This window comes from Arvicanthis niloticus, chromosome 22 (genome assembly GCF_011762505.2).
Source record: "Arvicanthis niloticus isolate mArvNil1 chromosome 22, mArvNil1.pat.X, whole genome shotgun sequence".
NCBI lineage: Eukaryota > Metazoa > Chordata > Mammalia > Rodentia > Muridae > Arvicanthis > Arvicanthis niloticus.
Window position 1 is genome coordinate 48,756,558 of NC_133429.1, and position 16,425 is coordinate 48,772,982.

The window sequence follows — 16,425 nt, forward strand, 5'->3', positions numbered from 1 at the left end:
AAATAAGTGGGGGGGGGGCAGACATAGAAAATATTCTTTTGGGGCTGGAGAGATGCCTCAGTGATTAAGAGCACTGACTGCCCTTCCAGAGGTCCTGAGTTCAATTCCCAGCAACCACATGGTGGCTCACAACCATCTGTAATGGAATCCGATGCCCTCTTCTGCTGTGTCTGAAGACAGATAGATACATTGTACTCACATACATAAACTAAATAAATAATTCTAAAAAAAAAGAAAAGAAAATATTCTTTTATTTTCCCTTCTTTTACTTTGTGACAAGGTCTTAACAGCATAGCCCAGGCTAGCCTAAAGCTAGCTGGCCTCAACCTTCAGGTAGATTTCCTGCCTCAGTCTCTCCAGTGCAGGGCTGGACCTATACATGTGATAGAGTTTTTCTGTGTCATCCTAGGCTTTAAGTTTCCAACCTGAGTCTCCCTTTGGTCAAGTTCAGCTGTAGAGTTCAGACGACGTAGAAGCTTGGTATATCACCCCTGAGGGCAGAGAAGGGCAGAGAACACAGGCAGCTGTGCAAACAGTATTTAGTGACACATCTGGGTGAGGGCCTCAAAATTGGAGAGATGAGCCTTGCTTTGGAAAGCAGCAATATAATCTTGGGTGAACCTGAGGAAGGGGTTCTTCAGAGAGCCATAGAATTCAGGGGGAGACACTAAGGCACGTCATCGTGGGGTAGGAGCCACTGGGTGGCAAGGATAGGGAGGCAGAGTAGATGACATAGTTGACTAGGGTGTGTTGGCTGGGAACGAAATGATATTGCTTGTGGTTGGCAGTGGATTAGCCCTGGCCTAAGGCTGAAGATGTGGGTCTACTGGGTCAGCCATGTTCCAGGTGAGAGAAAGGCTATCATTGGTCATGAGTGACTCTCTTTAGAGGTGGATCTATGAGTCAACAGAGGGAAGTGTACATGCTTAGAAAGAAGGTGCTTACATTCTGGACAGGAGTGGGAGCAGAGTCACCCCTTCCTGAGGAGGACCGCTCTACCTTAGGCTACCTGTATCACACATGAGCTAACTGCACCCACAGGCCTCCACCACCATATCAGGTATATCCGTCTTGACAATGTTGCTGTCCCTGTCATAGTAGAGCAAAGACAGAGGGCGCCGAGATGTAGGCACACAGCACGAGCCCCCACCGGTGGTGCTGGCAGCTGTGTTGGCTTTGAGCAGATTCAGCACTGCAGTGTGAAAGGATGCAGAGATGCCAGGCATGCCTGCCATATGTAGTGGGCACTGTCCGGTGCAGAAGTTCATGGCATAGCCTTCGGGCTGGATGATCCAGTCATGCCAGCCAATCTCACGGAAGTCTATGAAGAACTCTTGTCGACAGCACATCCTGGACACACCCTGGCAGTCAACACCTCGCCGGCGAACCCGATGCTTGCCCTCGACTCTTACCTGGGCTGCCACAAAAGGCCTGTGGGAAAATCCACCCAAGATCAAGGAACTGTGGGCCACCTGGCTTTCTGGTACCAGCTCCAGAGTAAGGTGCCCCTGGCTGCAAGCAGCTTGAGCTTCCGGTCCCAGGAGAAGCTGGTGCCAGCCACTGGTATCCACTTGCAGCATGTATTGGCTTGCCAAGGTGAGGTTGGTGTCATATGGTCTTAGCACAAGGACTCTTATATTCATGGTCTGGGTGGTGTTGGGAGGAAGCTGCACGAAGAACATGAAGCGGGTCTGCCGGACCTCCACGCCACCAGCCGTTCTACCAGAGAAGTGGAACTCAAGACGGGTCTGGTTGATGCCAGAAAGCCCTGTGAAGAAGCCACAGGGAAGTCATTGCAGCCTTCGGGTCAGCTCTACCAGATGCCTGTTCTCAGCACGCTTTTCTTCTCCGGTTGTTTGAGACGATGGCTCATGCAGCTCAAGCTAGCCTTAAACTCAATATGCAGACAAGGACAGTCTTGAACTGATGATCCCCCTGCCTCCACTTCCAGAATGCTGGGGTTACAGGCTTAAACATGGGCATGCACACACAGATCGAGACATACATATATACACACACACAGACAGACACACACAGAGACATACATACACAGACACATACATACAGACACACAGATACACATGCAGACACATATACACACACAGACACATACATAAACACACACAGATGCATACACAGACACACACAGAGACACACACAGAGACACACACAGACACACACACACAGATACACAGACACACATAGACAGATACACACACACACATAGACATACATACACAGATAGACACACATAGACAGACATACACACAGACACAGACACACACAGATACACACACACACAGACACATACACAGATACACACACACACACATAGACGTACATATACAGATAGACACAGACAGACATACACACAGACACATACAGACACACACAGATATACACAGACACACAGATACACATAGACATACAGATACACACAGACACACAGACACACACACACACAGACATAGATGCACCACTGTGTAGTATCACTATGCCCAGTTTTTGTTTCACTTTAATTTTAACTGGTTGTGTGCTTGTGTATGTGTATATGTGTGTGAGAGCGGGAGCACATAGATGACAGCATACATGTAGTGGTTAGAGGGAGTCACAGATGACTGTGAACCATTGTGTGGGTTCTGGGAATCAAACCAAGTCCTCTGGAAGAGCAGACAGTGCTCTTCACCACTGAGCCATCGCTCCATTTCCTGTATTGATTTATATTGCTTTTGGAGACTGGGTCCAATATGTCTCTGGCTGGCCTAACTTTCCATGTAGCCAAGGCTAACCTTAAACTTCTAATCCTCCTGTCTCTATCTTCCAAGCTCTAGGGTTAGAGGTGTGTGACACCACACCTGTTTTCTTTTAATAGTGTGGATGAGTGTGTGTGTCTGTGTGTGTGTGTGTGTAAGTGCCTGCAGCCTGCAGAGTCCAGAAGAGGGTGTTAGATCCATTGAAGCTGGAGTTAAAGGTTGCTGGGATACCAGGTATGGGTGCTGGGAACTGAACTTGTCCTCTGGAAGAGCAATAACTGATTTTTTTTTGACACTAGGTTTCTCTTACTATATAGCCCAGGCTTTTCTGGAACTCACTCTGTAGCCCAGGCTTTCCTGGAACTCAGAGATCCACATGCATCTGCCTCCTGAATGCTGGGACAAACAGCTTAGCCATGTCTCCAGCTCTGAGAAGAAGATGTACTAACAAATACCTAAAAACCAAGTGGCTTTAGAACTGAGTAGAAGATGAGAGAATTTGGAGAAGGAGGTTAAAGAATAGCCTAGGTTTCCATGAAGTATAGCGGGCAGTTCTGGTGAGGGATCAAAAATGGAGCATTATCAGGAGCCAGAGGCAGGCAGATCTCTGTGAGTTTAAAACCAATGCGAAACATAGCAAGTTTCAGGCTGACCAGGGGTGCAGACTCTCTTCCTCCCCTCTTTCCTCCCTTCCTCCCTCCCTCCCTCCTTTCTTTCTTCCTTTCTTTCTTTCTTCCCTCCTCCTCCTCTTTCTTCTTCTTCTTCCTCTCTCCTCCCTTCTTCCTGCCTCTGCCTCCTAAATGCTGAGACTAAAGCCATGTGCCACCATGCCCAGCCATAAGACCCTGTTTCAAAAATCAAACCAAACCAACCCCCCCCCCCCAAAAAAAAACCTGGAGAATCATAAAGTCTGATGCCTCTTAGAGATGAGTTGAGTGGTTATAACTACAGCAATAGCAGAAGAGACTGGAGAGATGGCTCAGAGATTAAGAGCAATGACTGCTTTTCCAAAGAACCTGGGTTAGATTCCCAGCAACCACATGGCAGCTCATAACCATCTAAAACTTCAGTGGGAATCCGATGCCTCTTCTGGTCTCCAGGAGCACCAAACTCGCATGTGGTTGGTGCATATACATCATACATGCAGGTAAAACCTTTAAAAGTTGGTGGTGGAGCCAGGCATGGAGGCATATGTTTATGATCAACCCCCGTACTTGAGGAGAGAGAGAGAGAGAGAGAGAGAGAGAGAGAGAGAGAGAGAGAGAGAGAGAGAGAGCTGGGGCGGGGGCAGGGGAAGAGAAATGTTTGTCGAAATAGGGATGGAAAAAGAATTCTATTGAAAGCTCAGATGGAAACAGGAATATCTGATATCTTACTGGAAAATGGAATTAAAGTCCATTTCTGTTACAAAGCAGCCATTAGCTTGGCTGAACTGTCATAGGGTTTTATGACAAACAGAAAGGAAGGGAGGGGAACTCGGATCACCCGTTAGTCCCAGCTGGGACCAAGTGGAGAAGAGGTAAGCGTAGTAGTCATCTGGCAGGAAAATGTCTTCACAGTCTTTTTGTTTTAGTTTTGCTTTTTACGAGACTGGTCTAGAACTCCCTGTGTCTCAGAGGATAACACTGAAGTCTTGATTGTCTGTCCTCCGCTGCCTGAGTGTTGGGGTTAGAGCTGTGTGCGGCACATGCTGGAGAGGATGCTCAGGGCTAACGTGTTTGAGGAAAGCGCTCCTCCACTGAGATCTGCCTACACTTGAGTTCTCACTTGGTTTCCTTCCAGGATTTCCTTTGTACCTTCAGTGCGAAGGTTCTTTAACTGCTCCAAGGTCTTCTGCCTTCCTTTTCTTTAGCTCTATGCAAAGAGGGCTCCTTGGCCATACTGTAAGTCATCATCAAAGCAGTCTTTATGTGAGTGATTCTCATATAGCTAGGTCAGGTCAATTTGCATACAGAGACAGGACCTACGGATTCGGGTATCACCGACTTCACGCCTACATTTACAGCTGCTAGGCAGCGGCATGCGGATGTTCTGCCAGCACATCATGGCCCAGCCGCTCTAACCAGAGGATCACCATTTCTCTTTCTAGTCATCTCTCCTTTCTGTGTGTGAATCTCACCAACGGGAGGACTCCTTGCCTTCTCGCCTCTACAAACCCTGTGATTGCCTTCTCCCCACATCTGGTCCCTCACCAGAATGACTCTAAAGGGTAGTAACGCTATTATCTTAATTTCTTTTCGGGGTGAGATTTTGATACAGGTTCTTACCATGTAGACAAAGATGGCCTTTAAGTTTTTCAGTAGCTCGGGCCTTGAACTCATGATGCCATCGCCAGGGGTTAGGGAGGGTGTGTGCCACCACACCTGCCTGTAACTGCCTTTATTTCTCCATTACAACATCATCTCTCAGCCTCCCTACTGAGGTATTCTTTTTCTCAAATGAAGGAACCTCTGCCTGCTTAGTGCTGGTATTACAGCTGTGTGCCACAGCATCTGGCTTTTGTTTGATCCTTGTAGTGCTGGAAACTGATGGCTAAGTTCTATTGATGGAGTGCTTGCTTGCCCAGCATGTTCAAAGCCTGGGGTTCCACTCCCAGCACAGAATAAGACAAGACGAGGTGTTGTACACCCATAAAATCCCAGCACTAGGGAGGTCGTGGAAGCAGGAGGATCAGACCTTCAAGGTCATCCTCAGGGATATAGGGAGTTCAAGGCCAACAAGGGCCCTGAGACACTGTTGCAGAAACAGAAAAAAGCGCTAGAGAGACAGCTCTGTGGCTAAGAGCATTTACTTCCACTGGACTTAAGCTCAAATTCTAGCACCCATATTGGGTGGCTCACACAGTCTGTAAGTCCAGCTCCTATGGCTTCTGTAGGCACCTGCACTTACATGTGAGCGCGCACACACACATTAAAAACAATAAAAATGAAATCTAACAAGTAACAGAACAAAGCTCAAGAATAACAAAAGACTGTTACATCATTAGTTCCCCCAAACCAGTACCTTCGAACATTCATGACTTTATCTATTACTTTCTTATTGAGATCCTGAACCTGCAGAGGGTTAGCCAGTGAGACATTAACAAGCACTTTGATAACAACTTCTACACTGAGATCTTGGGCTCTTAGGAGCCAGAGACAGTGTTTTAAATGATGAGAAACCCTTCAGAAAAAGCCGGGAGGATCAGGGACTGTCACAGACATCCAGGTCCCTTTTGGGCCTCACCTGGCTATAGTGGCTTTAGTGGCCTCAGATAACCAGGCTCATAAAACTGTCAGGTCAAACTAAGTCAAGACAAAATCACGAGAAAAGTGAACTACTGTAAGACAATCTGTTAAGCTACACGTGATGGCTCGTGCCTGTTCTACTTGTTGTTTGGAAGCTGAAGCAGGAGGATTGTCGGAAAGTCTAGGTCAGCCTCACCCTACAGAGTGAGATTCTGGAAAACACCCAAACAAAAGCAAAATAAGATAAACTCCCCCCAAAAAACTATGTTAAAAATATAAAAAGACTCTTGCTCTCTTGTTCTCTTGCCCTCTTCCCTTTCTGTCCCTTCTCTCCCCATTCCCCTCCCCCCACCTCTCTCCACATGTTCATGGCTGGCCTCTCTTCCTCCTTCTCCTTTTTCTTCTTCTCTCTCCCTCTCTCTCCTCTCTCTCCTCTCTCCCTCTCTCTTTCTCTGCCTTTTTCTGTATCTACTACGCCCTCAACTCCCCTCCCCATGCCCTAAATAAAACACACACCACACACACACACACACACACACACACACGTACGTTAGCATGTGGGGCTGGGGTGTAGTTTAGGCATCAGAGCTGTTGCCTAGTGTGTGTGGTGAATGGGACTTACTGCCAGGACCACAAACGAACAAAATCCCAAGCAGCAGCAGCAGCCACCGCCTGTTTTATGTTGGTATGTGATATTAACAACTCACAGAAGTAGGAATTTGTATCAGAAGTGGGGTGTTACCACCATTACCTTGTCTCTTTCCCCTTGGGACTCAGGTGCAGGCAAAGTTAGGAAGGACAGAGAAGAGCCTGTTTGGAAAGACAGGGGAGAAAAGGAGGCTGCCATGGAACTTGGAGATGGAGGAACTCAAGTTCTGGGTTGTCTGTCACCTGTAGTAACTTGGACGCCAGAAACTGTTTCTAACTAAGTTGTGACTTTAGCTAGAAAGATTTCCTGGCAGGATACTGAAATTGTCTTATTTTAGATTCCTGTGATGAGGCATTTCAGGACGAATGTGCTGGAGGTGGGGGTGGGGGAGGGTAGAGGGGTGGGAGGAATTGGGGAAGATAGGGTGGAGGTAGAAATGGGTGTGGGCCGGGAGCCAGGAGCAGTGACTCACATCTGTAATTCTTTAGCATTTGGGAGGCTGAGGTAGGAGGATTGCTGTGAGTTTGAGGCCAACCTGGGCTACTTAGTGAGTTCTAGGACAGCCTGGACCACAGCATGAAGCCCTCCTTCAAGGAAACAAAATGTAACAATCACACACTTATAAACCTAAAATATTTCTAAAAGGACTTGCAAGATTGAAAAATAAAAATCCTGGCCGGGCGGCGGTGGCGCACGCCTTTAATCCCAGCACTTGGGAGGCAGAGGCAGGCGGATTTCTGAGTTCGAGGCCAGCCTGGTCTACAGAGTGAGTTCCAGGACAGCCAGGACTACACAGAGAAACCCTGTCTCAAAAAACCCAAAAAAAAACAAAAAACAAAAAACAAAAAAAAACAAACAAACAAAAAAGAAAAATAAAATCCTTTTTTCTTTTTGTCTGACTGCATGATTATTAAAGTCTATGCTCTTGCAAAGGCCCTAGGTTAAATTGCCAGCATATATATTCAGTGTCTCACAGCTAACAATAACCCCAATTCCAAGAGATCTGATGCCCTCTGACCCCTGTATAGTATACATAAACTTATGTAGGCATACACACATACATATAATAAGTAGATTAATCTTTTTTAAAGGCTATTTTCTTCTTTCTTCCTTCTTTCTTTCTTTCTTTCTTTCTTTCTTTCTTTCAGACAGGGTTTCTCTGTGTAGCCCTGGCTGTCCTGGAACTCACTCTGTAGACCAGGCTGGCCTCAAACTCAGAAATCCACCTGCCTCTGCCTCCCAAGTGCTGGGATTAAAGGTTTGCATCACCTTACTAGGACAAAAAGCTCTTAAAAAATAACCTCAGGACAAAAAAAAAAAATTCCTTGTTGGCTGTGGGTAGCTGGATCTCTAAGTTCAAGTCCAGCCTGGTCTATATAGAGAGTTTCAGGTCAGCCAGGGATCCATAGTGAGATGGTTTGAATAGGAATAGCCCCATAGACTCATGTGTTCGAATGCTTGGCCCATAGGAAGTGGCACTATTAGGAGGTTCAGCCTTGTTGGAGAAAGTGTGTCATTTTGGGGGTGGGCGTTGGGGTGTTACATGCTGGAGCTGTGCACAATGAGACAGTCTCCTGCTGCCTGTGGATCAAAATGTAGATAGAACTCTCAGCTCCTTCTCCAGCACCATGTCTGCCTGGATGCTACCATGCTTCCTACCACGAGTATATGGATTAAACCTCTGAAACTGTAAGCCAGCCCCAGTGAAGTGTTTTCCTTTATAAGAGTTGCCTGGGCTGGAGAGATGGCTCAGTGGTTAAGAGCACCAGAGGTTCTGAGTTTAATTCCCAGCAACCACATGGTAGTTTACAACCACCTGTGATGGAATCCGATGCCCTCTTCTGGTGTGTGTGAAGACAGTGACAGTGTACACACACACACACACACACACACACACACACACACACACACTAAATCTTAAAAGAAAAAATGGCCATGGTTGTGATGTCTTTTTACAGCAATAGAAACCCTAACTAAGACACTGTCTCAAAATAAGTTTAATAATAATAATAATAATAATAATAATAATAATAATAATAATAATAATAAAAACCCAGGACCCTGGTGGTAGAACACAGAGTAAAGGCTAGGCCAAATGAAAAGGGAGACAGAAAACTTTTTGCTAAGATCCAACACCTTGTTAAGATCTAAAATGAATTTGTTTATTTACTTATATACTTGGTTTTCTGAGACAGAGTTACAGTATTTTGCCTCAAATTCAGAGACCTCAGTTTCCGAGTGTTGGGGTTACAGGTGTGAAGTACCTTGCTGGCTTGTGGTTCACCCTGATGGCACAGGCCACGTTACAGCTGACTGAATCGACTATACTATATTATTTACAGATCTATGGAGTCCTTCAAAAAATTTAGTTTATTTTTTAACCTTTAATTTATTGGTTGGTTGGTTGGTTGATTGGTTGTTTTTTTGAGACAGGGTTTCTCTGTGTAACATCCCTGTCTGTAGACCAAGCTGTCCTCAAACTCACAGAGATTTGCCTGCCTCTGTCTCCTGAGTTCTGAGATTAAAGGCTAAACCACCACTTTCCAGATCGGTTAATTTATTAAGAAAAGAGTTTTAATACAGATTCAACCATAAGCATCTGAGGCACGGAAGCGTAGGCACGTTTGGTACCCTGAGACGGCCATTTTGGTTTTAGTTATACACACCCCCTACAGGAATCTACTTGGGAATCTAGTTCCTTCGACTGCACAAGCTCGACACACTCACCCCTTTCCCAATAATGCATAGAGCAGTTTTAGGACCCCCAGCCCCTTATTATAATGCATAGAGCAGTTTTAGGACCCCCAGCCCCTTATTATAATGCATAGAGCAGTTTTAGGACCCCCAGCCCCTTATTATAATGCATAGAGCAGTTTTAGGACCCCCAGCCCCTTATTATAATGCATAGAGCAGTTTTAGGACCCCCAGCCCCTTATTATAATGCATAGAGCAGTTTTAGGACCCCCAGCCCCTTATTATAATGCATAGAGCAGTTTTAGGACCCCCAGCCCCTTATTATAATGCATAGAGCAGTTTTAGGACCCCCAGCCCCTTATTTGCATTGGACTACATGTTCTTCCATCCTTGAACAATGGTATGAGTTCCCCTGCCCCTGATAACAGTCAAATTTAGAGAGTTTCCATTCAAATATATTCCCAATGTATTCAGGTATGAAGATCAGAAGGGCCAGTAGGGCTGAACTGGTTTTGGGTGGACACACAGTAGGGCAAGACTGTCCTTTATCTGATAATAGTGACCGGTTAGAGAGAATCTCTCATTTTCCATCTGATGCCTGTGCATAATCGGGTGTGATGCATTATGGGATGGGGCATGGATGGTAGGAAAGTGAATGTATGGTCTAATGTCATAATCAAGATAGTGAACTTACAGACGACATCCCTTAGGAACTAAATCCCCTCTTTGAATCTCACAAAAGGAAGCCCCAAACAGTAGCTGGAGCCTGAGTGTCCTTAGTCATGTGTCTTAGGGTTTTACTGCTGTGAACAGACACCATGACCAAGTCAACTCTTATAAGGACAACATTTAATTGAGGCTGGCTTACAGGTTCAGAGGTTCAGTCTATTATTATCAAGGCAGGAGCATGGCAGCATCTAGGCAGGCATGGTTCAGGAGGAGCTGAGAGTTCTACATCTTCATCTAAAGGCTGCTAGCAGAAGACTGGCTTCCAGGCTGCTAGGATGAGGGTCTGATAGCCCACACCCACAGTGACACACCTACTCCAACAAGGCCACACCTCCTTAGTGCTACTCTCTGGGCCAAGCATATACAAATCATCACATCATGTGATCCAGTTATCCCCATTTAATCCGTGCTATCGATTTGCTCCAGATAAATTATCTTGCTTCTTTTGCAAATCTGTGTGAGCTTTTATTTTTAATCACTTGGGTAAGAACCTGGAAACACCTGGCTCAGACCCCAGCCTCCAGTGACACATTGAAAGTGAGAGCCAGGCTTAAGAAAAGACAGTATAGCCAGGCGGCGGCGGCGGTGGTGGTGGTGGTGGTGGTGGTGGTGGTGGTGGTGGTGCACACCTTTAGTCCCAGGGTTTGGGTGTGGTTGGGGGCAGAGATGGCCTGGTCTAAAGAATGAGTTCCAGGGCAGCCAGGGCTGCTACACAGAGAAACTCTCTCTCAAAAAACCAACCCAACAAAGCAAAACACAAAAGAAAAGTAGGCTCAGGTTTCTCCAGAGAAAGCTGCTGAGTCTACCGCCTTAAAGAAAACTTTAACAGTCAAGGAAGCAGCAGTTGGGACTGAAAGGGATACAGATAAATGGAAAGAGAGATGGGGGGGGGGTATCAGTCAGCAGACTGCTTGTCCTCTGCACTGCAAACATACAAAATGAAAGGGTGGGAGGAGGGGCTGGAGAGATGGCCCAGTGGTTAAGAGCACTGACTGGTCTTCCAGAGAACCTGGGTTCAATTCCCAGCACCCACATGGCAGCTCACAACTGTCTGTAATACCAGTTCCAGGGGATCTGACATCCTCACACAAACACACATGGAGGCAAAACATCAATACACACAAATAAAAATAAATTATTTATCCCTTCAATGCACATAAAATAAAAATAAGTAAATAATTGTCTCTTAAAAAAAAAAGGGAAAGGGGTGGGGCAGGCTCCTTTGATTCCCAGCACTGGGGAGCACTGCAGGCTGATCTTTGTGTGTTAGAGGCCAGAGGCCAACCTGGTCTACAGAGTGAGTTCGCTAGCCCAGGACTACAGAGTGAGACCCTATCTCAACTAACTAACTAACTAACTAACTAACTAACTAACTAAAGGTAGGTAGATAGATAATAGATTAATAGATAATAGATTGATAGATAGATGATAGATAGGTAGCTAGATAGATGATAGGTAGATAGATGATAAATAGATAAATGATAGATAGATAGATAATAGATGATAGGTAGATAGATAGATGATAGGTAGATAGATGATAGATGATAGGTAGATAGATAGATGATAGGTAGATAGATAGATGAATAGATGATAGATAGATAGATAGATAGATAGATAGATAGATAGATACATACATACATACATACATAGACAGATAGCATAGAGGGCTCTGCATTTATTTGCAAACACTGCCTATTTCTTGTTCAAAAGTGAGGACATTTTTGAAGCAGAGAGCCCAGACCTGTGACCGTCGATCTTGGAGCCAGCAGCTCCACACAGAGCAGAATCAGGCCCAACCAAGGGAATTATCTGTGTAGACTCAGATATGTGCTGGGCAGGAAATCAGGACTTTCATGGTTCGGTGCTGGGCTTGGTGGCCCACACTATCCCAGCATTTAGGCAAGAGGATCCTGAGACTGAGGCCAGCAAGAACAATCAGAGAGGGAGGTGTTTATGAGCCAGTGACCACTCTGTGTTCCATTCCCCAAACCCATCTGAAGGAGAATGTCTGTTGCGGTTATCGGGTCTCTGTCTTAGCCTCAGCATGGCGGTAGGAGGGAGGGAGGAAGATATAACTTATTTTTCGGGCATAGGCAGTGGTGTGTTTAACACTGTATTTAACAGGGGACCTTAAAGCTCTGATTCCCAGTGATATTTCTCTACTATAAATTCTTCTGTAGGGCCCAATTTCAAGGCTCTAATGCAGCATAAGTGAACCCAGGTGTGTTCACCATTAGCTGTCTTAAGTCCCATGAGCCTGTTCTGGGACACCACTGGAGATCCCCGGACCTGGAGAAAAAGTAACAGAAGACCCACACGATTCAGCCTCTGATTTAGGTGATGAGACCGCTGGCCTCAAACCTGATGCTAACAGTATAATGGATGGGAAAGTGATATAGAGGAATCCAGGATGGGGGAGGGGTGGTGACGGCTGCATTTTGTGTGTTGCTATGTTGGCTGCTCCCAGGGGACACATCTCCTGGTTTGCATGGTTTTATCCAGTTCCATGTCATCCTGATTCTGGACTTAGCCACAGTGACATGCTTTGTCAGTGCCACAAAGATAAACAAAGTGTATGTAGAAACTGGACAATCATTTACTCTGAACTTGCCCTCTTGGAGTCCAGCCACCATGTTTTAAAGAAGGTTAGGCTAGAATGATCAGAAGTCTCATGGGAAAGGCTGCTATAGATTTTTTTTTCCCTTGTGTCCCCTCAAAACTTGCTGAAGCTGGGCGTGTGTCTGTAATCCCAGTGTTTGGGATGTTAAGGCAAGGAGATTATGTTTGGCCAGTCTGAGCTACATTATGAGTTTCAAGCCAGTTTGGGCTATGTAGAGAGACCCTGTCTCAAAAAAGAAAAAACAAATTGCATTGAAATTGGAATCCCAAAGTGAAAGCACCAGGAGGTGTGGCCTGTGCAAGGTTACTAGGTCGTGAGGGCAGAGTCCTGGAGAAGGGATTCCTGTCCTGTTAAAAGATACTTCAGAGAGTTCCCTCATGTCTCTCTACCACGTGAAGACTCAGAGAGAAAGAGTCTTCCTGGACAGGAGCTGAGCCGTCTACTTCTTGCTCCTTCCTAGTTCTTGCCGTTCTAAAGACTTCATATTATATTAAGCTATTTAAATCTAAGCTATCCTTTCACTATCCTCATTTATGAATGAGAAAGCTGACTATTAACTACCCAGGTCACTCAGCTAATAAGTGGTTCTGAAAGAATGGGAGTCTAGGCTCGATGGCTGCATAATTTGTGCTGGATCTTGAGGGGAAAGAGAGTAGGTGTCAGTCAGGGGAAAGTGGCTAGGAGCTTGGTGGGGAGCGCTGTCTTCCAGACCCTGTGAGAGCGAGTGAGCTTTCAGTAGCTTCTAAAATTTCTAAGATTTTCTCATCTTCTCTCCAGCTTCCTCCGCTATGGAAGTAATTATTTCTTCACCTTTTATCCATTGTTTGTTTGTTTTCTAGACAGAATTTCTCTGTGTGGCCGTGGCTGGCCTGAAACTTGCTCTTTAGACCGGGCTGGCCTTGAACTCAGAGAGCCACCTGCTTCTGCCTCCCGAATGCTGGCATTAAAGGTGTGCGCCCTCACCTCCCAGCTGCAGGACTGAATTCCTTTACTCTTTTTATTTTTTCATCTCTTTCTGAGTGTTTATTTGACATTGTCTGACGTGAGGAGGATCAGAGGTGCGGAGAGATATTATAATCTTGGTGTCTTACTTATTCTCTGTTTACACAAATGGGATAGTCTTGAGGAAGATGAGGTGATGCTAGAGCCAGAGAAATCACAAAGTGCTCAATAAGCAATCCTTGGCCTGGGGACTGTGTGTGATCATACCGTGAGGGTTATGGAGTCTAAGAGACAGAGAGAGGGGTGGGGGGTGGGGGGAAGCGAGCAAGAGTGAGAGCTAGAGTGATTAGTTTCTAAAGAAGTGAAACTAACAGTTCCCAGCTAGCTCCCACCAGATGAACCTGACCTAACTTAGAGAACCCCCGGTGCGCAGGCGCAGACTCTGCAAGCAGGATGGTTTGGACGAGGATGAAGTCAGAAGTGAACTTGGGAGGAGACTTTCTCCTTCCTAGGGTCAGGTTTTGGGGCAGAGCTGCGGACCATGGACTTACCTGTGTCAGCAAAGCTGATGATCTCATATTCTTGTCTCTGGTCATGCTCCAACAGGGTTTCCCGTCGAGGCCCACGGAGGCGCTGCAGCGCGGTCTTCAGAGCCCCTCTGGACACAGGCCGATTGAGTGTGGGGCGCTGGCTGAGGTGCAGCTTGTCCAGGATACTTTTCTTGGCCAAATCGAGAAGCAGCTCCCGCTGGCTCTCCAGGTCAAAGGTGGTACCCCAACATGCTGGACATGGACCATCAGTTTTGAGGTTCACTACTTTGGCTGGAGTCAGAAACAGAAGAGCCAGGAGCAAGGAGGAGGCCATTGCAGGAGGATGGTTTCCTTAAAGGACACAAAGCCTGTGCTCAGGGTCTCAACAGGAGTGGCTTCAACTCTGTCCTGGCCACCAGGGACCCTGGGAGGAGTGTGCCTCCGGCTGGCATGACTCCTTTTGTCAGAGATACAGAGGCCAAACATCTGGCTCGAAAAATGAACCCAGTACAGGTGGAACTTGGCTGTATGCTCGTGCCAGTGAAAGTACAGAGGGGGTGGGGGGTGGGGGGATGTGCGGATTGTTTGAAGAAAGAAATGTCTTTCTCTTTCTACTGTTGAGAGATTGTTAGCCAAATGAGCTACTCGGCCAGAGGACAAAGGTTAGAGCCTGTGAAGCCTCGGGGGAAGGTGTTGTAATCGGAGGTTTTAAGATGGTACTTCAGGGCTGAACACTGAGTGGGGGGCGGGGGGGGGGGGAATGTGAGGGTGGGGAGGTGGGAGTGGGGGGGTAGGTGGGGGCACAGCCTCATAGAAGCATGAGGAGGGGGGGATGGGATAGGAGGTTTCTGGGTGGTGGGGGGAAGTGGGGTAAGGGGCTAAAATATGAAATGTAAATATTAAATTAAATGTAAATATTAAATTAAAAATGTTACATAAAAAAAAGAAGAATCTGTTAAAAAAAAAAAAAAGAAGATGTTACTTCCGGGGCTGAGGCTGGACAATCAACAGAAGTCAGGCCTTAACAGTTTTTCTTTTTTTAAGTGACGTTTTGTGTGTGCACGGTGTGTGGTTGAGTCAGATTCTCGCTTAGATCAGGCTGACTTTGAACTTGCTATATTTAGTGGAGGTTGGTTTTGAACTCCTGTATCTGCTTCTCAGATCTGGTCTCACAGGCATGGACTACCATGTCCAGTAAAGAGGCTGACTCTTTTGTTTGTTGCTTGTTTGTTTGTGTTTGAGACAGGATCTCATGGTGTAGCCCTGGCTGGCCTGGAACTGGCTATGTAGACCCTCCTAGCCTTGAACTGACAGAGATCTGCCTGTCTCTGGTATGTGCCACCACACCTGCTTAAAGACAACTCTTAAAAAAAAATAAAATTAGAATAAAACAGAGGCACTTCCAAGTTGCCTTCTTCCCCTCCTCCTCTCCTCCCCCTTCTCTCTCTCCCCTTTTTTTTCCTCTTCTCCTTTTGTTTCTTTTTTGTTTTTTTGAGACAGGGCTTCTCTGTGTAGACCAAGCTGCCTCTGCCTCCCAGCTCCTGGGATTTGAGGCATGGGCCTCTATACCCTGGCTCTTCTCTGCTTCTTAAAGTCCACCCACCTCCATATTCCCTCCTAGGGGCTCTCAGCCCAACCTTCTTTGTTAGTTCTGGTTGGATTTTGCCCACTAAGTCACAGTTACCATGTGAAAGTTAAGGAAAAGAAATGTTCAAACCAGATGTTCTTAGTGTGCGGCTTCAGAAAAGTAGGTGGGGGTGTCAGAATTGTCGAAAAAACAATACATTTGCAAGCATGTCAGTTTCATTGATTGCAATTTACCAAGTGATCCTAGTTTCCGGTGATAGCCGGCCGGCTGTTGGTAATCAACAGTCTCTTTTGAAGAGCCTTATTGAATACAGAGGCCAAGAGCTGACATAGATACAAAGAGTCACTGTGGGTGGTTACATATTAATAACTCAGCGTAAGAGCTGCGGGAGACCAGGAGAGCCACGGGGCTGGGCTAGAAGACACAGGATTACAGGAAAGGGAGGGGTAGAACTATCTGGAAAAATGGATGGGTAGATGGAAATATGGGCAGACAAACAGACGGCCGTGCAATCGAGGACTGTGCTGAGCTGACGGGCGGACATTCAGAAGTTCTCTGCTTATTGGTCCCTGAATGGTGACAAGTTATCAAGACCATCCACCACAGTGTTAGGGTCTGTGTCAGTGCCAGTGAGGGTGTGTGCCATCAAGTTCATGGGCCTGGTCTTTCTAATTAAAACTTTTTAAAGCAATT

The 16,425-nt window shown here is 46.2% G+C and overlaps 1 protein-coding gene across 1 annotated transcript; it reads right to left on the reverse strand.

Annotated features, from left to right (window-relative positions):
• Positions 1-233: 233 nt before the first annotated feature.
• Positions 234-14,620, reverse strand: Inhbc (inhibin subunit beta C). Its single transcript, XM_076920497.1, has 2 exons — positions 14,166-14,620; positions 234-1,768 (listed from the first exon to the last, which is right to left on the reverse strand). The coding sequence occupies exons 1-2, from the start codon at positions 14,476-14,478 to the stop codon at positions 1,026-1,028; spliced, it is 1,056 nt and encodes a 351-aa protein (XP_076776612.1). The 5' UTR covers positions 14,479-14,620; the 3' UTR covers positions 234-1,025.
• Positions 14,621-16,425: the final 1,805 nt, after the last annotated feature.